Here is a 26,821-nt window from a genome sequence, read left to right on the forward strand (position 1 = left end):
TAGCAGCCCATATCCACCTACCTCATGAAAGAATGGGAATTGGGGGGAGATGGAGGCACTTCTGTGTCATCCAGGTATTGCCTGCTCTGCCCATAGGCGTAGAAGCGAGGGGAGAGCATGGGGTCACTGTCTTCGTCTAGAAGTTGGTGAATCAGGCGTCCAGCCTGGGGGGAGAGGCGGGCTTCGTCAGAGTCCACGTTCTCCCGCTGCCAGGAGGAAAAGGTAGGGACCGGCTCTGGGGAAAAAAATGGCAAAAAGAGATCAACATTGTTCACATTGTTATTATTATTATCTTTTTGTGTTTGCGTGTGTAGGTCCTGGGGCTTCAACTCAGGGCTGGGTGATGTCCCTGAGCTGGCACTCTACCTCTTGAGACACAGCTCTACTTCCAGCTTTTTGGTGGATAATCATAGATAAAGAGTCTCACAGGCTTTCCTGCCCCAGCTGGCTTTAAGATCCTTAGCTCTCAGCCTCTTGAGTAGCTAGGATTACAGGTGTGAGGCACTGGTGTCTGGCTTTATTATTATCTTTAAGTACAAAGGGGTTTTAATTCAACAAATCAATTGATAAGTAAAACGTATCTCAATCAGTGGCAACACCGGTTTGGGAATTACTGTTCCCGAATGCTTTTAGAAGTTGTATACTGCATGGATCTTCATTTTAGATACCAGGGACAGATTAAAATGATCACATTGTATACATTCTCCACATTTTATCTCTATTCTTACCTGCTCTCAAAAAAGAATTTGCTATGAGCTGGGCGCTGGTGGCTCACGCCTATAATCCCAGCTATCCAGATGTGAGGATCACAGCTCAAAGCCAGGAAAGTCTGTGAGAATCCTATCTCCAATTAGCCACCAGAAAAACCGGAAGTGGTGCTGTGGCTCAAGTGGTAGAGCACTTGCCTAGAGCTGAAGAGCTGAGGGACAGCGCCCAGGCCCAGAGTTCAAGCCCCACAACGGACAAAACAAAAATAAATTGCTATGAATGCTCTGATGAATGGGTTGGAAGGAGCAGGGCCAGCAGGTCAGTGATGAAAACTTTTACACATAAGCTATTGCTGAAAAGAAAAGAGAGGCATTTGGTACCATGGCTGGCATTAAAATGACTTAGCCATCACATTTGCTTTGTGAGAGCCAATTGAGGGTTCACAACTTTCACTTCAGTCCTTCACTAAGCTGTTTCCTGTGCTTCTGCTTAGTGATTGGGATTAGCCCTGGTTCTGATTCATTGTTTTGCACTTGGAATTGCAGCAGTGCCTTAAGAATACAGTTAGAGAGAGAACATAATAAGTCCAAAGAGGAGGGGAACAAAAAACAACACTCTCCAGAGGCCCAGGCTGGATAAGAGAATTTTCAACAATCCCCACCTGTCATTTTGGGAGGGAGAAGGGTAATGTTCATTCAATTAACTGTTAGACCCTCCTTGATATTTATTTCTAAGTCCCTCTACCTTATTAAAAAAAATCACTGAAAAGAATTTAAAGGTAAGTCTCAGGGTTGTACAGTATTCTATTTAGAATACTCTGCATTGAAAAAAAGCTAAGCTTTAATTGTACTTGTGAGTTAGTCAGTTACATAAGGCTGAAATTTGTTTATTGTTCTTAAATTCTGAGATTTTTATATTCTGAATCATGAAACTGTCAGCTGCTCCTTCAGCCATGAAACTATAAAATGTATGAACTTACGTTAAATGAGTTTATTATTTCTTACATAGGCTTTTTATCTAGGAAGAAAGACCTGGTTCTCTTTTTATCTAGAGATCTGGCTCTTTTTTAAAAATCTAGAGCTAGGAGTAGCCTCATTCATAATCCACGATTTCTCTCATTATAGTCTCATAGGGAAATATCCATACTGAGCTCTACTCCACCCAGGTGAGCAGGATGTTTAGTGAAGGTCCTGCTGTGCCTGGCTGACAGACACAGAGACACACAACCCCACACGTAAAAGCTTTCCAGGTGATCTGGAGTGTAGACGGGTCTGAGAACCAGGGGATCCCTTAGCAGATGACAGCGAAACTTAATCAATAGCAAGTGCTGGCTCTGAAACTTGGTCCCTTGCCTTCAGATCAGTGCTTCCATTTTGCATCGGCTGGGTCTTTCATGAAAACTGTGAAGAAACCACAGCAAAATAGAGAAGAGAGGCACATTAAAAAAAATTGCTTCATGTGAAAGGAGGTTCAATATGTAAGAGAACCCAAGTTATCTGAGAACACAGATAACTTTTCAATCCTTTGAAAAGTGGAAGTGTGTTCCAGACATGATTCGTGTGTGTTGAGGCTCAGGAAGTTGAGGAGAGGAGAATCATGTGACATCTCAGCACTTGCACCAAATGCCATCCATCTTCTGCTAAGTGGCAGGGCTTAGATCTGAACAGCTCAGCTTTGCCAACATAAAAAGGGGGAGAAATGGACTGAGAGGTTAGGAGAGGGTGAGTGGAAAGTAATCCCTGAACAAAAGTAAAAATACAGTTGCCAAAAATGGAAGTGCTGAGCTGATCAGATTTCATCTTCCATTTCTTAAGACGGCAGTCTCTTTCTGTAAGGACAAAACTCAGCCTGGACAGAAGAGGAGAGAAAGGAAGGCTCCGGCTGGGTCCAACAGCCATGCAGCCAGTAATAACCTTACAGCAAAACAACTAGGGGGAAGGGCAAGAAATTTTATGGGGACAGAGGGCTTTGGCAAAACAAAGTCTCATGTTGATATTGGCATAAGGGTGTCCTGGCTAGTTTGACATTTCTACTCATTAAGAAAAGAAACGATCTGAGAACCTTAAATCCTCAGCCCTTTGGTGTATCTGAATCTAGCAGAATATCTCCTTTACAATGTTATAATTAATCTTTACCATTTTTAAGCATGTGGCCAAGAGAGGGATGTCACCAATCAACTGTGACTTTGAGTTCATTATAAAATGCCAATCACGGAACTCAGTTATGATTGGACTTTGGTGGCCATCTATCAATTTTCTTGTTTGTTAACACAGCTCCATTCTGTAGCTTCCTTTTGGACCCAACATCTCAAGGACACGAGGAACTAATACACTCTTTTCCCAGGGTCACCACCAGAGGCATACAGTGCCTAGGTGCAAAAATCCCAGCCCCAGAAGTGACATTTTCCTAATTAAATCATCGAGGTGGGCAAAAGAATTTTCTTTTCTTCTTCTTCTTCCTCCTATTCCTCCCTCTTTCCTCCTCCCCCTCCTTCCTCCTCCTGCTTCTCCTCCTCCTCCTCACCCTCCTTCTTCTCCTCTTCGTCTTCCTCTTCCTTCTCCTCTTCCTCCTTTTTTTTGGTGCTGATACTGGGATTTGAACTCAAGGTCCTATGCTCTTGCCTGACTTCAAAGCTCAAGGATGGTGCTGCTCTACCACTTGAGCCTCAGCCCCACTCCTAGCTTTTTGTTGTTAATTGAAAATAAAAGTCTCATAGATTTGTCAGATCTCTGCTTCCAAAGTAGCTTGGATTACAGGCATGAGACTCTCAGCAAGAATTCATTTTCATATTCATTTTATGTGGTATGTAAAACCACAATGAGTTGCAACTTTGAAGACAATGAGAAAGAATATTTCATCATTAGCCATCAGGACAAACAGGAGTGAAATAGTTCCTGCTTCTGTAATATGAAATACTTAACAATTTCTCTCCTTCCCCCCTTTCCTGTTATTCTCTTATAATTTAAAAATCCCATTCAACAAAGTTACAAAGAGACAGAACATCATTCAATATAACTAAAGAAACATTACCTCTACATTTTAGTTTGAAATGACCTAAGAATATAACGTTAGCTTGTGTATGAATAGTTGATTCACACCTAAAAAATTGAGTAAGATTTGCATAGGGCAACGTGGTAAATAATGTCCAATTGTTTGACATCTTAATCAGTAACTGTAGGGCAATAAAACAAAGATATTACAAGAAAATTACTTAAAGCGAAAACAAAAAAATATCTGATGTTTCAAATGGATTGCCCTGCTAAAGTTCCATTTAAGTGTATTTTCCTATTGAGACCAGAGTTCCTTGGGTCAATGATTTTGCTTTTTGTCATCTCTAGACTAGAATTCCTTGGTAGTGGCATGCCTTGTCACGATGAACTACGAACATAATTATGACATATTTCTCGATTAAAAATTAATCTATCCAGGCAGGTCAGCTGACATCACAGCAGGTCAGAAATAACACAGATAAAAGCTATATTCCTGCTATCTAAGTGATAGAAAAATAGGTCCTGGGGGAGTTCTTATACAGACACTTTAGTACCCATGGAAACAAAGGAAACGCACTGTAGCAAGAGGAACCACATCTCTGAGTAATGGCAGTGTAGTCATTGAGATACGGCCATGGTGCTTAGAGGAAATGCTGGATCCATGTACCATAGAAAAGAAGGCTGTGATTGAGCTGACTTATTTCTAAGAACTCTGCATGGAATTAAGGGAGCTGAGGTTTTCCATGTTTCACTTCTGGCTATGTTCTTTGCACCCATAACTGCCTGGCAAGATGTCTGGCCATCTCCCTTCCCAGAGACTCTGTTGAGGTCTGGCTCCTTTCTTAGAGGAATTTTTTTCTGGTCTTTTCTTTTTTGGGACTTGGGATTGAACCCAGGACATTTTGCCACTGAGCTACATCCCAGCCCTTGTAGGATCTCCTATAATTTTATTTATTTATTTTTATTTTCTAGTGTTCCAAAGTCGAACCTTAGAACAACAGTAGTGCTATTTAAGTTGTTCAGTCTTGGAAAGTTACCAGATTTAGAATGAACCCTAGTAACCAGCTTTATCAGACCTAAATATAATTCTTGCTTCATCTATTGGCTTTGCCCAATCTGCAAATTTAGTAGCAGATTCTGGATAGCTTGACTGAAATCACTGGCAAGTGTGTGTAAGTGAACAGGGCTGAGGACTTTAACCAATGAGAGAGCATCCCTACCAGAGCTGACCTTGATCCATGAATGTGCACATTTTGAGGTAGTTGCTTAATTCGTTACTAATTCACTACCTTACCTGTCTTCTAGCCCTTGTATATTTAGGACAAAGGTATGAAGAAGGCCTGACCCAGGCCCAGCATTCTCAGCCCTGAGTCTAACACACCGTCAGAGTCAGGAAGGTAGTGTGGGTGGTATACCCTAGGAATAGCCATGGAGGGCTGGGTCGTTACTGAGTTTGGACCATCCATGGTCATTACATAGAATGGACTCAAGTTCAAGAGAAGCTGGTTTTTCCTCAGACTCTAGGTATTTGTGGAAGGCAATGACAATCATAGAAGTGCTTACCATGCAGCCACACTGTGTGCAACAGCTGGCACATTTTAACATTGAATTCTCACAACTATTCCTTAGCAAGCAAGCTAGTACCATGATCTACCTGTTCTTGTTATACTTTCTTAAAGGTGCAGAAAACTGGTGAAGTGGCAAGGCAAGCACTGGAATCCAGGAGTCTGGTTCTGAACCACTTTGATCTACCGCTGCCTGGATGCCTAAACCTCATTACTCTGGAGTTTCATTCAGCTAGAAGACAGGAGACTCTACTTTAAATCCTCATTTTACCTCCATGAGGCTCATATTTGATAGAAGAGTTCAACCGGAGGAACTTGTGCAATCCTTTTCTTCTTATGGTTTGTTAGAAGAATTTCTTTTCCAAAGTAATTATCTAGATACATCTAATGATGACTGAGATGTTAAGTATTTTTATGACTTTTAGCTGGGCATGGTGATGTATATTTATAATCCCAGTACCTGGGAGACTGAAGCAGGAATATCAAGAGTTTGAGGTCAGACTGGGCTACAAGGCAAGACCTCCTCTTAGATAAATAAATAAATGAATCGATAATAAATAGCATTTAAAACTTAATTTCACAAAGAAAGAAGAGGTGAATGTTTATTAACTGCAGTACTTTCAGAAACAACACCTCCCCCAAATCAATACAAATTGGCTTCTTCATTGGGCTGGGAATGTGGCTTAGTGACAGAATGCTTGCCTAGCATGCATGAAGCCCTGGGTTCCATTCCTCAGTACCACATAAACAGAAAAATCCAGAAGTGGTGCTGTGGCTCAAGTGGTAGAATGTTAGCATTGAGCAAAAGCTCAGGAACAGTGTCTATGTCTTGAGTTCAAGCCCCAGGACTGGCAAAAAAAAAAAAAAGCTTCTTGAGGTTATTCTCATTCTGCAACTACACAGAGCTTCCCACCACAGAGTTGCACATGTGATTTGTATATTCATTTAGCTTTGCAAAGTGAAAATCCTAGGAATAACAATGAAAGTCATGTCCTGTAGATGGATGACATAATGCACCCTAAAATATAGCTATAGATTATGAACTATTACAGAAAGCATACATTCAGTATATGATTTATATGTTAAATTATATGTTAAATATATCATGTATTAGATGCATATGCATGCACACAACACACACACACACACATATGTTTTCTTGACATTGACCCCAGAAGGCAGACAGCATGGTTTCCATCCTCTGGGATCTCACCCCCAGGCTGCTCACCACATTCTAACTCAGTTGATAGATAATCTGTGATTCCACATCACTGCAAGTCTGAGCCATGATATGGGGACAGAGAAGAGCAGGGGACAGGGAACAGAGGGCTTCCTCAAACAGTGGCTTCCAGCAGGTCATTGGTTTATAAGGTTTTGGTAATTACTACCTTCATTTATGTTTTGTTGCCCTGGCTCCACACGCACAGCTTAAATTAGGGCCACATTTATTTCTTATGGGAGAGCCATCATTTTGTTTGTTACTAAGCTGTAAAAGGAACAATCTTTTAGTGACCAAACACTGCTTTCATTTTCAGAAATTCCTTTTATGTAGAACATACCTACAGATATACTGCTGCCATATTGCCATTTGAAAGGTTAAAAAAGAAAGCAAATGGTTAAGATGGCCTTGAAATCCATGTAGATTTTTAAGATAGACAAGTTTAACAACGAATTCAGTTAACTGACAATAAAAAAGTCAGAGAAAGCCATTCATAAATTATATGGATAACAAAAATTCACATCCCCAAAGTCTATTTAGAATGGAACATATTTTGCCACTAATAATGTTTCTGAAAACATTCTATCTGGATTTCCAAATAACAGGCCAGCTTGTTTACCTTATTATTATTTATCTGGGAGAGAAAGTTATAAAACAGTGTTTAGAAAACTAAAAATTGGCTTTTAGCCATGCTGGAGAGAATTTTCAGCTTTCTATTTGCTTCTGTGAGTGTGCTGGGAAACACTGTAAATTTATAATTAAGTGACATAACAATGATCAAACAGTCTATGTCAGGAGGGGGGGGGCAGGAGGCAAATGTGCTTGATTTGATTTCAGACTCCAAATCCTAATTTTTATCTCAAGCTTTCTTGCAGACTTGCAGACCCTATCACTAAAACTCAAATACAGCATTAATTTTCATTATTGTTCTTTTTTAATTATTATTTTTCCTTCTTAACTTTCATCTGGGCAGCAGTGATTACATGAAACACTTTCTTTTTGGCCCCTTACCAAGCAGGATACTTTTAAGATATGGATTAAAAACACATATGATTATTTTAAAGTATGCAAAGATGAAAAAAAGAACCAAGCCATTCCCAGAAATATATCAAGAAACAAACAATTCCCAATAATATATTAAATTAATTAAAAAACAAAGCAAGGTATGTTGAGTTGAGACCCCTTTTACATGTATTTAAAGACAATAAATGTATATATATAAACAAAACAAAAAAGCAAGACAAACATGTTTCCCCCTACTTCAATACATGCACTGTGAGCTGGATTAATCTGATAAAAACAAATCTCAGAACCACTGTTTAATTATATGAAAAGAACCAGAACAGGTTCCTTAGAGGAGAAAGAGCTGGAATAAAACCAGTCTGTTCTCACTAAGGATCTGTATGCCCAAGAGTTTAACAGGGTTACTTCTTCATCTGAAGGACTTTGCAGACACCTTTGGATCCTTCATCTAAGTTAGCATAAAGAGTACAACTCCCGTTAAAATAGAAAAGAAAAAAAAGGAGGAGAAGGGAGGGACGGAAGACACTGAAAACAACTGAGATTTTCAGAGTTGTGGTACTCTGCTAAGTCATTGTGCAAAGGTGCCCTTTTATACTAAAATCAGAAATCCAGTTTCTCTGTGGTTGGCACCCCCTGGGTTTATTGTTTTATTCACCCACACAGGTTCAGAGTCTTGGTGCCCCCACACAGAGGTGAGGTAATGAAAGAGAGCAAGTATTGATCAAACTCTTGCCCTATTCCCCTGAGACCACGGGGCCCAGGCACCCTCTTCTTCCTCAAAAAAGTCTCCAGGGAAAACAACAACAAACCAATGCCCAGCCTTGAGTGACAGGTTTTGGGTAGAAAGCCTTGATATTCAATATTTGCTAAGCAGACCCCTCAAGTTTGTTACCTTGAGTTCTAAACGCAAAAGGGTTCCATAGAAAGAATCCCAGAGACAAAGCCGACCCCAAACCTCTTTCTGGGGGGGGGGGAGCGAAACAAAATCAGAAGGTTGAATGACGGTGGTAGGTGGCAGGCTTTGAAGAGCCTTGGGCAGAGGAGGCGGCCCAGGGCAAAGAGGAAGAGCCTCTTGGCCCCTTGCCCCCTGCCCTATGCTGAGCTCCAGGTGAGTCACAGAACACAAAAAGGCTGCGAGGTAACACAGGACACGCACGTTTTTTTTCCTGTCCCCCACTACCCCTCACCTCCAGCAGCATTTAAAGTGACACATTCCTGTATTCCTGTGCCAGGTGGAGGGATGGGGGGGTCCCCCGGAAAGCAGTTACTTCTGCATGCATGGCTCTCACTCGCAGCCCCACGGGCACACACAATTCCACGCTCCATCTGTGCTTCCTTCCATCTGCATTCTCCCCCACCCCACTCCATGGTGGTGGCGGCCGCGGCGGCGGCGTCGATCGCCTACCTTCCCAGCTCTTCTGGTCACACAGCGCGGGCAGGTCCAGTGGGGGAACCTCGGAGACAAAGCTCTCCTGCGGGGGGCCGTCGGCATCCGTCCTGGGCTGCTTCGCGTCGGGGATACTGGGATGCTCCTGGATCTTCATGCTGGCGCTCTGCAGGAAGAGACACAAGGTTCCCCCAACAGCAAAACGTTCACCACAGCCCCAGCAGGACGGCAGCGCCTCCGCGCCTTCTGCAGGAGGAAACCTTCCCGGCTACGGCCGCCTCTGCCCCCGGCTCAGTCACAACCCCGGCTCCATGCCCTGGGGACACGGATACTAGCTGGCCGCTCTGCTGCGAAAGGCCACTGTCCATCTGCGTGCCTTTAACTGAGAGAGAAAGAGAGAAAGAGAGAGAGAGAGAGAGAGAGAGAGAGAGAGAGAGAGAGAGGATTTCTTGGGCTGTTCCTGAGAGCTGCAGGCAGCTGTCTGTCCCTTTGATTACTGACTGGGCCCAGGAAGGAGGGAGAGGAGTTTGTGTTCCCTTAAAGGAGCATAGCTCCTTAGACTGTAAACAACAACAAAACCCGGGCTGCCTCTGTTGCTAGGGCTGGGGCCAGCAGCCTGGTGTCTTTTCCCTGCAGGCTTCTGTGCCCCTTAGGTAAACAGTCCTGCAAGGCAGGGAGGGACAGAGGCCGCCTGGAGGACACTCCCCCCCCCCCATAGATCAATTAAGAAGGGGTCTACCTGCACATTCCCAGATTTCCTGTGGCTATTTTCTCTATTTTTGGAGAAGCTGGGAGGAGGTGTGTGTATTAAAGCAGTGTTGTTGTGCAAATTCAAACAGCACGGGGTATGTGTGTGTGTGGGGGGGGGAGTTGGCATCTTAGCCAGAAGTAAGGAACATACATTCTGGGAATGTGCCAAAATTACACAGAGAGAGTGAAGTTTTTTTCTCTTTCTCTCTCTTTCTTTCTTTTTTGAGTAAAAAACCAGGAGCTGGCAAGTCAGTGATACATAATTTATTACTTATTTCCACCCCCCTACTCTTCATTCTACTCTGAATACTAAATACTCAGCTACATTTGTTTTTGCTCACTAGTGGCACCTACATGTGACAAAGGGAGAGCCCTCCCCAAAGGCTAATATTCTATCTGTGTGTGCAAGTGTGTGCACATGTGTGTGCAAGTGTGTGCACACACGTGTGTGCGGAAACAGCACTGGTATTCAGATTTTTGGCACGGAAATTGTCTTTTTACTGTCCCACTCTTGTAAAACTATGCTATTGACACTCTTCTTGCTCTTATAAAATTACAAGCAAATGTCTTTCTCAAAAAAGTGTTTATTCACAAATGTATTTCTCAAGTGGCACAGATCTGGATGTGAGATTTTCTTTGCAAGCAAATAGAAATTTATTTTTAGCAAATGTACTCTCATTAATTATAAAAGAAACGAAGAACATCTGGAAGTTATAAGTGAATTTGTAAATGCAGAAGCAATGTTCTGATGCTTAAAATAAAGTGCTATTTAAGACTTCCAGCTACTTTGAATAGCTATCCAACCCACTTTGAAATCACCAGGGAATAGACAGCGCTTTTACTATTATATTTCCCTGAAACGATGCTACAGAACTGGTTTCTTTCTTTCTTTCTACACTGGGGACCAAAATGAAGCATCAATCAGGCCATGATGATGTACAAAACCGTGAAGTAAATCTGGGGTTTTAAGACACTCTAAAAATGAGGTCTATTTAAGAAAATCATCATCATCAACAACAACGACAACAATGACAACAACTCATACACACACACACAAACACACACACACAATGCATTTATGTCACAAAGAAGCACTTGCCCCTTAAACTGAATCCAAAGTGTACATGGGCTAAATGCCCAAATCTGATATTTAGCTTTTTAAAAGTTACAGGGTCAACCAGTCACCAATTTGTGTGTGTGTGTGTGTGTGTGTGTGTGTGTGTGTGAGAGAGAGAGAGAGAGAGAGAGAGAAAGACAGACAGACAGACAGACAAGGTCAGAGACAGAGACAGAGAAAAGGAAAAGAAAAAGAGGAAGAGGAGAAGCAGGGGAAAGAGGGAGGAAGGGAAAGGGGAGGAAGAAAGGAGAGAGGAGGGGGAGTAAATAAATAGTTCTCAACAAAAGTTTATAAGTCTTATTACATTCAAAGACATCAAAATAGGGGAGAATGGAAACCATGTGTTTTTTTTTGTTTGTTTGTTTTTTGGGTCCGGTGGGGCTTGAACTCTGGGCCTGGGCACTGTCCCTCAGCTCTTCAGCTTAAGGTGAGCGCTCTACCACTTGAGTCACAGCGCCACTTCCGGCTTTTTTCTTTTTGCTTATGTGGTGCTGAGGAATAGAACCCAGGGCCTCAGGCCTGCAAGGCAAGCGCTCTACCACTGAGCTACCTTCCCAGCCCCAGAAACCGTGTGATTTTATTTTTAAACTCGGGTATTTTCTGCACGAGTTGCATCAATGCCAGGTCACTTTAACTGCGATGCCTTGGGAAGGACCTGGGGATGCGGGTGCTGTTGACAGGCAGATGGGCTTGAAGATTGCCCGAGCTGTTTCCCTTCCCGGAAGCTCTATCACCTCATCTCTCAAATGTTATGGAGTGATAGCAATCTTGGAAAGGTTCTTGTGGAGATACGAGAAGGAGAGCAAAGCCTCTGGCCTGGTGCCTGGAGCACAGGACACAAACGGAAGCCATGGGTCTCTCTGCTGTGAGGCGACACCACATGAAGATGAATGAGCAAGCCACTGCCAGGCTTCAAACCTGCCAGCCAGAGGAGCGCCAGATAGGAAGGCTGGCTGGAATTACAGGTAGAAGGAGCTACAGAACCACAGCGTGGCTCAGAGTTTTAGATACATCATGGAAACCTATCAACAAACAGAGACATGCAAAGGAATCTGCAATAAGGAGAGCCTGTAATTGATCAGTAGGAGCAATTTTGACTTGAGGGCAGCCGGCATGGGTGGGCAGGGCTATGGATGAGAAGGAAGAGGAGGGGCAAAGGTGAGGATAGACAGGGGGGCCTGACACCTATCCTGACTATAGAGAGAGAAGGGTTTAGTGTGGCTATGTCCTTAAGATGAGAAGGGAAGATGGCAGATGAAGGTGACAAGGATGTCAGAGAGCAGATCCACGGCTCTGACAGCTCTCACACTGAGCTAAGAATTCTGTATTCTTTACTATATCAATCTGCTATATAGAATAGTGCTGCTCCTGGGTACTGGTGGCTCACAGCTGTAATCCTAGCTTCCCAGGAGTCCGAGATTCACAGATCCTGGTTTGAAACCAGTCCAAGCAGGCAAACCCAATAATCATCTCTAATTAACAAGCAAAAAAACTGGAAGTAGAGCTGTGGCTCAAGTGGTAGAGCACCAGCTTTAAGTGAAAAAGCCAAGTGTGAGTGGGAGGTCCCAAGTTCAAGCGTGTGTGTGCATGCGTGTGTATGCACACGTGTGTGCACACACACACACACACAGTGCACTGCCTCTTGTATGTCAGAGACTAGAGACACAAAGACAAAATGTACCCATTAATTCAAAGGATTTTTCTTTTTTAGTAACTAACACATGCCTGAAAGTTTTTTTTTTTTTTTGTTAAGACCCTGGCGGAATTTCAGTGGATAAAATAATAATGTGCCCCAATGAGGCATACATGAACGGGACAGTTAATAAAGAAATATGGAGAAGCATAGAATAAGGGAAGGGGATGTGGGTGCCTGGGGTCCTGGTGTCTTGGTTTACACTGAGTGGCCAGGGCAGATCTTCCTGATAAAGTGGAGTACGTGAGAAAGGAAGCCCTTGGCAGGAGGAACACGCAGAACGCAGCAGCTTTACTCAACGACGGAGGGTTTCAGAACTGCAACTGTCCGGTCAAGGCTAGGCCACTGTAAGCAGGTGGTGGTGGTGGTGCACCATACTGGACCTCGCGAGGATCCGTTCTCATGTGGACCTAAGTTGACTTGCAGCTGTGCCTGTAGGCACACTGGGTCCTGACTAGTTGGCCCTGACAAGCAACCCTGAGGTTGCTTGAAAACGTGCTGTTTCTAGAATCTAGAGACCCAAGTTCTAGCCTGCTTGGTCATGCCATCATTTCTTGGCGGGGTTTACATGAAGGTTAGGTGGGCTCAGGTGTGGGATCACAAGCCAAAACCTTGTCAAAACTAGGAGAGAGCAATGGAAGGGGTGACATTGTCTAAAAAGAAATGTACTCATTACCTGACTTAGGAAATGGTAAGCCCTCTGTACGCTACCTTTATAGTAACAATTTTTAGTATTTAATTAAAAAAAAAGAATAGCACCCATATATAGACACACTAAATGTTGGTGTGTTGAAATATACCTTTTGGCTTTTAGAGAGATCATCATAATGGTAGGCAAGGAAGGAGGGATTTGGAAGGTAGAGATGAATTAATCCCAGCTTTCCAAGCTCCAAGACTTCTAGTCTTGCTTTGAGTATAGAAACAAGTCTTGGTTTGTGAGGCTCAAATTGGGGGGGGGGGAGAAAAAGAAATGGAACCCCCAAACACATAGCCTTGAGTAATAACAAAAGAAATGCTATATCTATTTCTACTTTTCCTCATTTTTCTGTTCACATATTTCTTTGACAAGTGCTCATTGGATATTCACTAAGTTCTAGGTGCCAGAATTCAGAATCAACCAAGATACGGGGTTCAGTGTGGAATTCAGACATTGAACATACGGGTACCAGCATGGCGTGAGTTAGAAGAACAACACGGACAGCTCAGCTAACCCAGAGCTCAGGCCAGATTCCACCTGCAGGTCAAGAAGCCCTTCGCTGGTCGTCATTCAGTCTGTTCTCTGCCAAGACTAGTCCCTGTCCAGATGTCCTATCATGAGACTTTGTTCATCTAGCCCTTTCCCTGACTTCAGGGAGTTGGTGAATATTTGTTCCATTCCTTTTTCTCACTTTCTGAACAGGATATATGGATGAGTGGCCTGCATGTTTTTCAGAGCCAGAGAGGCAAGAAGAAGACTATTCCAGAAAATACAGTTTGTACAGAGGAAAGTCACTGCTAACTGAAGAACCTTCATGGAACCATAAACATTTGCTGTTTGGCCTGACAATAAAGGAAAATGGACAGAACAAGTTTCCAAAAGCCATGTGAACTACAAAGCCCTCTGGTGTTTTGGTGATTATTGATGGCGCTGTTTCAGAAATCTCAGAGCAAATAAAAGCTTGCAGTTGAGTCTTGTCATAGCTAATTTAATTCTCAGTCTTGATTGAAAGGTGCTGCTTTTTAGAGCAGAATAAGAAAAGGGAAATGGTCTTCTGCTTATGATGAATGTCTTGTTTGTTATCAAAGGTATGCTTCTAAGCTTCTAAGCAGTGGGCTTAGAAAGCATGAAGAACGTAAAAATATCCTCAAAGAATTTAACACTTCATTGACCTTATAATTCGGACATAAAAAACGATCTCTCAGATAATGTTATATCCGCCCATGTTGCTGTATTTGCTTTGCTTCCTTGACAAAGAGATTCATTGTAAGGCTGTTGTTGGAGAACTTTAGATTTTATATGAGGCATAAAGCATTTCCACAATAGAAAATTACTTATCAGAAGGAATTAAATTGGGAGCAGGAGGCATAAATCTTGTTAGAAGCAGAACAAGATGTATTTTCAATGGTATCTTTTAGAATGTACAGTATGTCATGTGTGGTAGCACATGACCCCAGTTTGAGACAAAGTCAAAACTAGCCTGGGCTATGTAGTAAGACCTTATCTTGGGGGGGGGGAGGAAGAGAGAGAGAGAGACAGACAGAGACAGAGACAGAGACAGAGAGTCAGAGAGAATGTATATTGATGTATATTGTTGGTTGTAGGGTTGACTGTTCTTTTGGATACATGAAGTCATTAAGAATTTAAAAATGAAAGCACAGCCATTCGATGGGGTTCACGCCTGTCATCCTACATCAGGAAGATTTTTGTTCGGAGGCAGCTTGGGCAAAAAAAATTAGCAGGAACCTGTTTCAACAAACAAATCATGCAGAGTGGTGAATGGTGGTGAGTGCTTGTGGGAAATATAAACAGGAGGAAAGCTGCCAGGCGCTGGTGGCTCACACCTGTAATCCTAGCTACTCAAGAGATCTGCTGAGATCTGAAGATCATGATTCAAGGCCAACTCAGGCAGGAAAGTCTGTGAGATTCTTGATCTCTAATTAACCATCAGAAAACTGGAAGTGAAGCCGTGGCTCAAAGAGGTAGGATGCTAGCCTTGAGTGAAAACGCTCAGGGACAGTGTCCAGGCCCTGAGTTCAAGTTCAATGGCTGATTCTTTTTTTTTTTTTTTTAAAGGATGGCAGCTTAGAGCAGCTGGGCATAATCATGAGACCTTAAGACAAAAAAAGTTCCAGTGCAAGCCCCTGAATTAAATTCCCAGTACTGTAAAGAAAACAAAAACCAAACAACAACAATAACAAAATCTGAGAGCATAACAGCAGTCTAAGAATGCCCAAGTCTGCATGCACAGGAAACATGCGCCAGGCAATTCCTTATTTTACCTCATTTCCTACAACCCAGAGGGAACAGCTCACCACAATATCCATCCTTCCAAAACCCATCCAAAGACGCCGGGCTTTCCTTTGTGCTATTGTGAAGTGACTGTTAACTTGTTTTTTATTTGTTGTGGTTTGGCCCTGAACATATTTTAATTAGAACCATACAATAAAGAGGAATGGGTGGGTGGGGATGCGCAAGGCCGCAGAGGATTCCACAGGCTGTGGACGAGATTAGTTACATAGCTAAACAGCCAGGAGAGAAGGTCAGAGTCCATTTCCACACATGTCTTCAGACAAAATACATCGGAGACTATAGATAGATTGTTTAACAAATAAACTCAGTGTTGTGCCTGCCTTTGCCTCCCAACTCAACTCAACCCAACCTTCTGCCTTTCTGCCCATGTGAGGGAGCAGACCTCTAAGAGGACTTGCAGGGAGAAAGCAGACACCCGGCTTTCTCTGTGGTTGCCATTTGCTGTCATCTTAGGAGTCTGAAAGTTTACAAAAGGAAAAAACAAAACACAAAAACTTGAAGGACAATGTTAGTGAGAATAAGATTTCTCTCAGTTATAAAATGAAATCAGAGAAATTATATTAGCTGGTCACAGTGGACATGTCGATTCTGCCATCTGAACCTAATGCGGTAAGAAACTCGAAACGAAGCAAGTGTTAGCTAAAACCAATTCTTGAATTCTACAGTCCAGCGTATTTTTTTCTTGTTTAATCTCTGAAATTTTGAGATTATTTCTGCATTACTGGGAAGCGAGATTTCAATATGGGTGGTGCACAGAGGTTTAGAAAGTGCTACCGATATGGAACAGTACAACACAGAGAAACAGTAAGATTAAAAAGAAAAAGTAAGAAATGAAGATACCCTGAAACAACGCAAAGAACTTTAAAAACAACATACAGATCTTTCATGGATAACAGTCACACATGTTTAGTGAAACAAACACGTCTTCACCTTGGAAATAATTCCAATCTCATGAAGTGATATCTTTTTTTCCTCTCCTCAGGGCTTAGTCTACATTGACCTCACCTCTAATTTTATCCTCTGATGGACACGATCGTGACTATGAATAGTGGACACTCCAGGAGGGCCAGCTGTGGGCTGGGCAGGGACTGGTGGCTGCACTTGGATGGGACATTGGAGAATTGGACGTTACTTGTGGGAGAAGCATGTAAGATTCCTTCCCAGCGATTCACCCACTGCTACAGAACCTGTCCACCAAGAGAGTTAGGCAAGCTGAGCCCAGCATGAATGTAGCCCGGATGCCACTGGAAATTATGAGTTAATATCATGACGTTCTCCCACAAAGGTCTTTCTATTTCCTTGCATGGCATAAGAGATAACAAGCATCAAAGGAGCTAACTGAGGAGAGCGCTCCAGGAGGCTGGCAAAGTGGCCTTCCTTAAAATAATGTCCAGTGGCATGATGAGGAGGTGCTTGCTGTGAGCAGAGGAAGTCGAGGAGAAGATGAAGCCAGAAAAAATAACAGTGATCACGAGGAAACGCAATCTTGTTAAAAGGTTCCCAGCTGGGTGCGGTGGCTCATGCCTGTAATCCTAGCTACTCAGGAGGCTGAGATCTGAGGACTGCAGTTTTGCACCAGCGCAGGCAGAAAAGTCCACGAGACCCTTGTCTCCAATCAGCTAACAAAAAGCTGGAACTGGAGGTGTGGCTCAAATGGTTAGAGCACCAGCCTTGAGTAGAAAAAGCTAAGCGAGAGTGCCCATTCAGGAAAGCTTATCCGTTTGTTCCTGGGTCCCAGAAAAGGAAAGAAGGAAGGAAAGAAGGACATAAACAAGAATAGGAAATAAGATGTGAAAGAATTGACTCAGAGACTATGAAGTCAGAAAGAGGAAGCCCTCTCCCCTTCTCTCAGCTCTGTTGTGGTTAATAGAATACACAGGACAAGGCCTGAACACGTTCTACAGAGTTTGTGGTCATCACTTTCCAGAAATTATACGAGAGTGTGCAATTCCCTAGAGAAAGAGGTCCCCAGCTTTCGAATTCTTCTTTGAGGGTCCTGGAGATTGAAGCCAGGGCCTCACCTGTGAGCCGTGAGTGCTGCACAAACAAAAGTACCCCCCCACACCGCAGCTCACACATTCTTTTTTGAACTCTTAGGCTTGAACTCAAGGCCTGGGCGTTGTCCCTTAGCTATTTCTCTCAAACTTGGAGCTCTACCACCTGAGCCACAGCTCCACCTCTAGCTTTTTGCTGGTTAACTGGAGATAAGTCTCTTCAGATTTGTCTGCCTCAGCTGGCTTCAAACCTCACTCTTCACAATCTCAGCTTCCTGGGGAACTGGAATTTCAGCAGTGAGCCACTGGCACCAGCCACATTTTTCTTGATTGTTTACAAAATGCAGAAAATAAGTTGGATTAAGGAACCCCAACTGAATATATGTTAATTGGAAAATTAATTAAAATCCACACGTGGTATATCTGTCAGTTAAAAAAATACATTAAACTATGGGAGAATCAAATCAGGAGCTTTGCCTTTTTATATTATTTTATGGAAAAATCTAAAGGGAAATCCCCATGCTCCTAAAAGTTTACCTTTACAACAACCAAATAAAGTAATTTAAAAAGCAAATTTCTAAACAAATCTTCAAGTTTTGGTGTTTACCTTTTTTATCTGACTATATTCCTATCACTAATCTGCTTGCTTCTTTTTGACAGGCTAGTAACATTGCACATTCACACACAACAATGTAGGAGCAGTCCCATCCCTGGAATAGTTTTGTGAGCTACTTACCACACCATGCTGGGTATCTTTGCCATCTTTCTCATTGTCTTTGCTGTAAACAATAACAACAACAATAAAAAGCCATAAGTGTCCATTTGTTTTATATTAATTCATATTATGATTTCATTTATTTTGAAAGTGGGCTGACTAGCTCTACCTAAATCAAAAATTCTTACAGATTGAAACAAAAAACAAACTAGAAAATAAAAATTAACAACAACCCCCCCCCAAAAAACTCCAAACCAAAACAAAACAAACTAGAGGTTGAAACAAGCACATAGGTAAGTTTTCTGTGTGTGTATGCTGGTCCTAGGACTTGAACTCAGGGCTTGGGTGCTATTTCTGACCTTCTTTGGCTCAAGGATAGTTTCTACCACTTGAGCCACAGTGCCACTTCCAGCTTTTTTTTTTTTTGAATGGTTTAGGGAAATAAAAGAGTCTTACAGACTTTCCTGCCCAGGCTGGCTTCAAACCTCAATTCTCAGATCTCAGCCTCCTGAGTAGCTAGAATAACAGGTGGGAGACTCTGGTGACCAGTTCAGGCCTGTGTTTTTAATGGTACTAGTCCTTCCCCTCCCTTTCCTACCCTTCTTTTTACTTTTTTTTTTTTTTTGGATAGTACTCAGGGCCTTACATTCTCACTCACGTTTTTTGCTCAAGGCTGGCTCTAACCATGTAAGCCATACCTCCATACCCCCCTGACCGCCCCCCCCCCACGCCCCACTATTTATTCAGAGACAAGTGTCTCAGATTTGCCTGCTCTGTCTGGCTCTGAACCAGACCTCAGCCTCCTGTGTAGCTCAGATTACAGGCATGAGCCACTGGTGTCCAGCTACAGTAGATTTTTCTATTCAAGAAGTTTCCCTGTAATAAAATATTGTTGGTTCACATATTGATGCTTTGCTTTTGTTCTTCTACCTCACATTGCAATCTTATCGTACCCTCAAAAACAATGAAAGAAGAAGATTCTAACGTTACCTTTCGTTGGCCATGAGGTCAGGACCATCAGACCCAGGGGGCTCAGGCGATCGAGGGGAAGCCACGTTTTCCATCTCCTGCAAGAGAACCAACATAGTTTGTCAATAGCAATGGTAAGAAATATGCCACAGCAGACTCCCTATGCTTTGATGAAGATGGGAAAAAAACAAAACAAAACAAAACATCAGACAGTTATGTAGATGTAAACTAATTCTAATCTTCCCACTTCAACTTCGCCAACATGAATGAAGTTATGAGAGTTTCTGCTTGCACAAGATTGTACATTGGGTTTTCTTGTGCCTGTGACAGTGTCACGGAACTGTCACTACCTTTTAGGTAGCAATCTACATTGTTTGTGTGTGAGCCAGTACCAGGGCTTGAACTCAAGGTCTTGCGTCCTTGCTCAGCTTTCTGGCTCACTGCTGGCACTCTACCACTTGGACACTCTAACCAGCACTTTGCTGGTTTAGAGATGGAGTCTTCTGGACTCTTCTGCTCTAGCTGGTTTTAAATGCAGAGGCTCTTGACTTCAGGTTCCCAAGTAGCTAGGATTCTAGGCATGCATCACTGGTGCCTAGCCTTATCTACTTTTTATTGCCAGATAATCAGGGTGGCTTAGAACTCAAGTTCTAAGAATTCCGGGAGCTAATCTTGAACCTAATCATAAGCTAATCACTGTTTGTTGATTATCTTTGTGTAATATATTATTGATATAATCTGGGCTTATGTGTATCTTATATCCAGGTTCCTAAACATCTATGAAAGGAAATAGAGTCAATGTAAAACCTTTTTTTCTTTCAATATTTAATGTTACCCTTGCTTAGCTAAGGTAAACAAATATATAAATAGAAAACTCAATTTTGAATGGTACATATTTCAGGTTGACTAGGGGGTCTTATGTTTATCAGGAGGTATATTTGTAATATATATTATTCATTACTGCATTTATAAATATGGTCCATGCTTATTTTCTTTTATTTCTTTGTATTTTTTGAGCCAAGGTTGATTTTAAATCTGCACCCTTCCTGCTCTCAAGTGCTTGGCTAACAACCATGTACTGCCACACCTGGTGATAGAGTTAGTGCTTTATTTATTTATTTTTTCTTTTAATAATTTTTTTATTTTATTTTATTTGTGAAGATACTGTACAGAGGGGTTACAATTACATGGGCAGGATAATGCATACATTTCTTACCAAGCATTGCAGCCTCCTCCTTTGGTTTACCCTTCACATCCCTTCCCAGCCTCCCCCTTCCCCCCATCCCAATCCTTCTCCTTCCCCCCTCCCCTCCACACCGCACTGATGTTGTAAAGCTCGTTTTGGACATGACAACTTGTACTTCTCATTGTTGCAACAGGTCCACCTGTATCTTTAAACAATAGGTTTTTCCCCATCTCCTCCTCAAGTTATACTGACATCAAATATAGTGAAAGCAGGGGTTATACTGTGGGGGAGGGACATACAAAGCAACAAAGAGATAATCTTATAAATGCATTAGAAACACATGCATGAAAAAAAAACATTAAAATACATATCTAAGGGTTCATTTTCCTGACATCACATTATCTAACCTTTTCCGCTTGAATCATAGATATACTAGATATTGCAAATAAGGGAAACCATGGGACCTATGTTTCTTTGGGCCTGTCTTACTTCACTTAATATAATTTTTCCAAGTTTTTCCATTTCCTGACAAATGGGGCAATGTCATTCTTTCTGATGGCGGCATAGAATTCCATTGTGTATATATACCACATTTTCTTGATCCATTCATCTACTGAGGGGCATCTGGATTGGTTCCATATCTTAGCTATGGTAAATAATGCTGCAATAAACATTGTTGTGCTGGTAGCTTTAGTGTGGTCTTGTTTGTAAACATTTGGGTAAATGCCCAAAAGTGGGATTGCTGGGTCATAGGGGAAGTCTTTTGAGGAACCTCCATACTGCTTTCCAAAGTGGTTGAACAAGTTTACATTCCCACCAACAATGAAGTAAGGTTCCTTTCTGTCCACATCCCCTCCAGCATCTGTTGTTGTTAGAGTTCTTGATTTTTGCCGTTCTAACTGGGGTGAGGTGATACCTCAATGTTGTTTTGATTTGCATTTCTTTTATGGCTAGGGATGTTGAACATTTCTTCATGTGTTTATTGGCCATCCTTCTTTCTTCTTCAGAGAAGTTTCTCTTTAAGTCTTTCGCCCACTTATTTATTGGGCAGTTGTTTCTTTGAGGATTTGTTGTTGGGGGGTTTAATTTTTTGAGCTCCAAGTATATTTTAGATATGAGACCCTTGTCCGTTGTATGGCTAGTAAAGATCTTCTCCCAATCCGTGGGCTTTCTATTGATCTTGCTAGCTATGTCATTTGCCCTGCAGAAGCTCTGCAACTTTATGCAATCCCATTTGTCCAACCTTTAGTTAGTGCTTTTTTTTAAAGTAGAGTATAAAATAAGTTATCGCCATGAAGGAAGAGTAAATGTGTGCTCTTATTTGCTTGTTTGTAAATTCAGTATCCTCAAAGAACAGCTGCCTAAGAAATTTGGACCTGAATTTTATTTTTGAACTCAGGAATTCACATCTGTATCAAAAGGATATTAGAAAAGTTCATTTATTTTGTAACGTGAAAAGAAATAAAGAGCATGAATTGAAACAGCCTGTGTTTAGCTACGTACTAATAAACCTACCATGAAAAAAAAATCCCCTTAAAGTGGAAAGTAAATCTGATTTGAAGTTCACAGCAATCCCCCCAAATCATATAAAGAGCCAAGTGCAGGGGGCTCACATTTGTAATCCCAGCTACTCAGGAGGCTGAGATCTGAAGATTGTGGTTCCAAGCCAACCTAGACTGGAAAGTCTGTGAGACTTTTATTTCCAGTATACTACTCAGGAAAAGCTGGAAGTGGTGCTGTGGCTTAAGTTGTAAAGAGCTAACCTTGGGCAAAAGAAGGTCAAGGATAGCGCCCAGGCCCTGAGTTCAAGCTCCGGGATCGGGACATGTACATACATACACACATACATACATACACACACATACACACAGATTGTATAAAGATCTCCATAAACTAAACATAGAGAAGGATGATTCTTTTCCATTTACGCTGGCTTAGCCAATTGGTGTAGAATTCTCAGTTTGGGCTCACTAAAGGACAGGCACAGAGGAGATGGCCCGTGTCAGTTTGGGTGGTAGCTCATCCACTGTCACTACAGGACTGTAGCCAAGCCTTCAGTTCCTTGTCTGGAACAGATAGATACGGAACGCCATGAGAACACATGAGCCTTCATGATAAGTCAACAGAACAACACACCTAAAGCACTATGGTAACACCTGCAGTTGTTAGTGAGTATTAGCTATTGTTATTTCCAAAGCTATGTAATCTCCAAAGACTGGTGTCCCAGGAACATACAGCATTTGTGTCAGCCGTGAGAACACTAAGAATCAATGTATTGGTTTAGATAATTTACAGCTGGAGAATTTTAGAATGGATCTGAGAAATTCTGAAAAATTGTAGCAGTGTTTCATTCTATGTATACCTTAGAGGTCTGCGTTAGAGAAGAACTCTACAAAATGCTTTCATTACCTCTGTGTGACCTTTCTGATAGCGAGGAATAGATCTGTGACAAAGCCTCTTTGTTCTCCTTGGTAATCTCCCGTGGATTAGCGAAATCTTTAATGTAAGATCTAGTGTAATAGTATTAGGTTTTCCTACAGCTCTGAAACATGAATTCCTCAGGAAAGCAGTCCTCAATCTCTGTCTCTCACTGAGGGCCAATAAAAGATGTAGATGCAAAAGAGTATTTCAAAAGAAATAAATGCCTTCAGATGAAATATTCAGGAAAGAGAGACTAAGGAATATTCAGGGAGGAGAAAGGACAGTAACCAAACCGTAAATGCATTATAAAAATTTAGACACATACAAGATTCAGGAAAAAAAAAGTGTGTGTGTGTGTGTGTGTGTGTGTGTGTGTTTACAATGGCCTTGCTAGGCAAGTGATCTACCACTGAGCTACCTCTCCAGTCTTTAGAAAACTTGTCTTTTTTTCCCCCTAAACATAAAGAATCATAATACAATTGATGTACATTTTAAGCATTATCACAAGCAGTTAGGTTCCATAATAGTTTTGCAGAAAAGTTTTAAGATGTGAGGAAGTTTAGCCAATCTCTTAATTTCTTTAATTTTCTCCCTTCCACTTTTGATGCTTAACAGCTCCCCCCAGCTCCTCCCCCCTTATCCTCCCTCTCCCAGTCCCTGTCTTTCTGTCTCTCTACCTCTCCATGTTACTATGTTGGATTTTGTACACATCTGAGGCTGTTGAATATTCATGAGCTAGCATCACCACAACAATATACAAGTTATATAATGTTCCCATATGATAGTTGTTGGGTTTGCACCTATACCTTCTGGGAACAAAGACCATTGAAAGAATAGGTTAAAGGTAGTAAGTTGCTTTTTTAAAATAGCAAAGAATAGATCAGACTTTAAGTGTAAGCTATTACAAAAAAAAAAAGGCTTGAGGTTCTTTTGGCATTGGTCATTCTTTTTCTTAACCAGCTAGAGCCTAATTTATCATCTATCAAATTCTGACTCATGTAAGTCCAGATCCACTATGACATAATTCATTTCAATAATTTTTAGGTGTCAGAAGGAAATGAATTTTAAAAACCACCCTCCTCATTTATGAATACAACCTTTAAATCTAAAAGAACCAAGGTTTGGCTAAAGCTCGTTTCAGACTGTGGGATTTATTTGCCATTTTTTTCCCCCTCCTCTCTCTGAGTTGGCATTGAGAGCCAGACTCAAAAACCTGTTTGACCACTGACTGAAACCCTTAAAAACACTTGGGGCCAAAACAAATTTGTCTTCTAAACCTGCAGAATGCTGACAAAGCCTTTGTAGAGGTCATGAAAAAAAACAACTGCTTTCTCTCCATAGACAAATATGTCACATGAAGGTCATGGTAGCGTAGCTAGTCAAAACAGGCTCATTAGTCTAACCTTGAGCCGGAAGGCAAGGTGAGTTAACAGAGTCTCATTAATAAGGGACCAATGGCAGATGTTAATTCCTTTTTAGACCCGCTTGTCCATTTGAGGTTTCCTTGCTTGAAACTCTTGCAGCAAATCCATTTCAAAAAGAATCCTGGCATCTCCAGGAGGTGCTGGCCGAGGTGGCCAGATGTCCTTCTAAACGCATCTGCTTTGCTTCAGTTATGGTGCAGCCCCGTGCTCAGCACCAGGCAGGTCCTGGCCCCTCTTCTTACTAGATGACTTCTCTCTGGTGACATGTGACAGGTGTGACTTCCAGGCCTGGCAGCAGGGACATCCTTGGCTGCACGGAATCCCCTCTCTTTCTGAGAGCTGCAATATGGATAGAAACTACCAGAACATTGTGGAAGCTTCTTGCTGAAGATGGCAGACGTACAGCTGGCCTGGGTCCCTTGAAATACTGCAAGGAACATGCCCCTGCCCTGAAGGCCTTCTGTCACATGAGATAGAACTTGTACTGTCTTTGGGACATTGAGTTTGTGGTCCTTCTGTGCTGTATGTTATCCCAAACAACATGGAACCGTTCAGACCCTTATAAGTTGTTTTTTTTTTCCCTAGCACGTACTCACTGAGTGCTGAAGCATGCTGGGCACTGGGGGGTCATGATGAATAGTGAACCAGACAGATGTCTGGTCATACCATCCTCACTTCTGCTCCAACTACAGAGTGTGACACTTCACATTAAGTTTCATTTCTCTCATGATTCTGTGTGAATGGGAAGGCTTGCCATGAACCACCAAAATATAGAATGCAGAGGCCAAAGAGGCCAACATAGTCTAAGTATCACTATACCCTTGAGAGGCAAAAGAACCACGTATATGGGGACCCCCTCTCCCCACCCCTGCAGTCTCCAATGGGGCAGGGATACTAAGTCTGTAAGATGCTTGTTGAGGTCTATGTGACCTTCTCTTGTTTGGCCCAAAGGTCACTGTGAAGTTATTGCTCACAGCTTCTCCCATTTTCTCTTAAGAATGGCTTTCGCTCTCATCTCTCTACCAGCATTAATGATCACAAGAGAGCTCTACTTTGGGAATTCCAGCGGTCAAACTCAGGGTGAGCTACTGGCCCTATCCCTTCTGCTGGCCTCCCTTTCCCTTTGCCTTGTGACCCTTTGACCTGGCGACTTGTCTTCTAAAACACCATCATTACTCATTTTCTTCTACTTTCTAGCTGTTCTTCTTCAATCTCTTCCTGTTGGTTTGTCATCTCTCCAGCCTCTACATGTTGCTATTGCCTTTTCTACCCATGCCCACCTCTATGGTTATCGCTTTCAATATTCTGGCATTCGGTAACATCTATGATGATGATCATGATGATGATGACAGTGATGATGATCATGATGATGGTGGCCACATCTGCATGTCTAGGCAAGACACCAGCCCATCCATTTACCCCTTAGATATTTCCTCTTAGATATCTAACAGGGACGCTCAATCTTGACATGTCTAAAACCAAACCTAGATATTATTTCTATGCCTTCCATGCGGCCAGTCTCAGCCAACTGGCCACACCAATCTTCTGTAAAGCCACTGAGAGGGCTGGCCCCCTCTGCCTATAGTTCAAACCATCAACCCTAAACTAATTACTGCAAGACATTCCTATCAGGTTTCTCTGCTTCTGCCACTCCCTCTTACTGACACATTTAACTACTGTCTCCCTAGAACATTCCCCGGCTTCTCATGTCACCCACAGTGCAGGAGGCGTCTTTCCACTGACTGAGAGGACCCATTTGATCTGTCGCCTTTCCTCCATCACTCTTTCACTCTGCCCTCTCGTCCCACTACAACTGTGTCCATGGCTCCTTAGAAATTCCAGATAATTTTGGGAAGGTAGCTCATGGTAGAGCGCTTGACTTGCATGCATGAGGCCCTGGGTTCGATTCCTCAGCACCACAAAAGCAGAAAAAGCCGGAAATGGCGCTGTGGCTCAAGTGGTAGAGCGCTAGCCTTGAGCTGAAGAGCTGAGGGACAGAGCCCAGACCCAGAGTTCAGGCCTCACAGCCAGCAAAAAAAAAGAAAAGAAAAGAAAAAAAGAAATTCCAGATAAGCAATTGTGGTGTGTGTGTGTGTGTGTGTGTGTGTGTGTGTGTGTGTGTGTGTGTGTGCACGTGCGCATATGTGTGTGAGTTTGGAGGGGGGCCCTTTGGACCTATAGTCCCATCTATAGTGCTGCTTTTTATACTCAAGTGTCAAATTTTGGGGGTGATCTTCTTTAACCCTTGGATTATAACAGCATCCCCTGGCCCTCACAACTCCTATCTCTATGTTACTTGTCTTCTCACCAGCAGTAATCAGTTTCCCATATACTTTATGCTTGTCTTGATTCTCTTGATGATTGTTTCTCTCGGTAGCGTGGATGTGCCAAGAAAGCAGACATCTTCACTTACTTTTCTCACTATCTGTTTCCCTAGAATCTAAAATACCTTCTGGCACAAAACAGGCATCTAATTATGTGCAATTTCTTTTCTCTCTTTCTTTTTTTTTCTTTTTTTTTGGGGGGGGTCTGGTCATGGGTCCTGAACTCTGGGTCTGGGCACTGTTCCTCAGCTCTTCAGCTCAAGGCTAGCGCTCTACCACTTGAGCCACAGCGCCACTTCCGGCTTTTTTCTTTTTGCTTATGTGGT

General features: G+C 42.3%; 1 protein-coding gene across 2 annotated transcripts in view; it reads right to left on the bottom strand.

Annotated features, from left to right (window-relative positions):
• The window catches only part of Fam13a (family with sequence similarity 13, member A), an 83,511-nt gene that overhangs the window by 20,853 nt on the left and 35,837 nt on the right, over window positions 1-26,821 (bottom strand). For both annotated transcript variants that reach the window (XM_013029799.1, XM_013029798.1), the window contains 4 exons: window positions 19,162-19,238; window positions 18,193-18,235; window positions 8,911-9,058; window positions 22-235 (listed from right to left, as the gene is read on the bottom strand). In XM_013029799.1, the coding sequence (XP_012885253.1) occupies window positions 22-235; window positions 8,911-9,058; window positions 18,193-18,235; window positions 19,162-19,238 (482 nt within the window). The remainder of the gene's footprint in view (window positions 1-21; window positions 236-8,910; window positions 9,059-18,192; window positions 18,236-19,161; window positions 19,239-26,821) is intronic.

This window comes from Dipodomys ordii, unplaced genomic scaffold (assembly GCF_000151885.1).
Source record: "Dipodomys ordii isolate 6190 unplaced genomic scaffold, Dord_2.0 Scaffold122, whole genome shotgun sequence".
NCBI lineage: Eukaryota > Metazoa > Chordata > Mammalia > Rodentia > Heteromyidae > Dipodomys > Dipodomys ordii.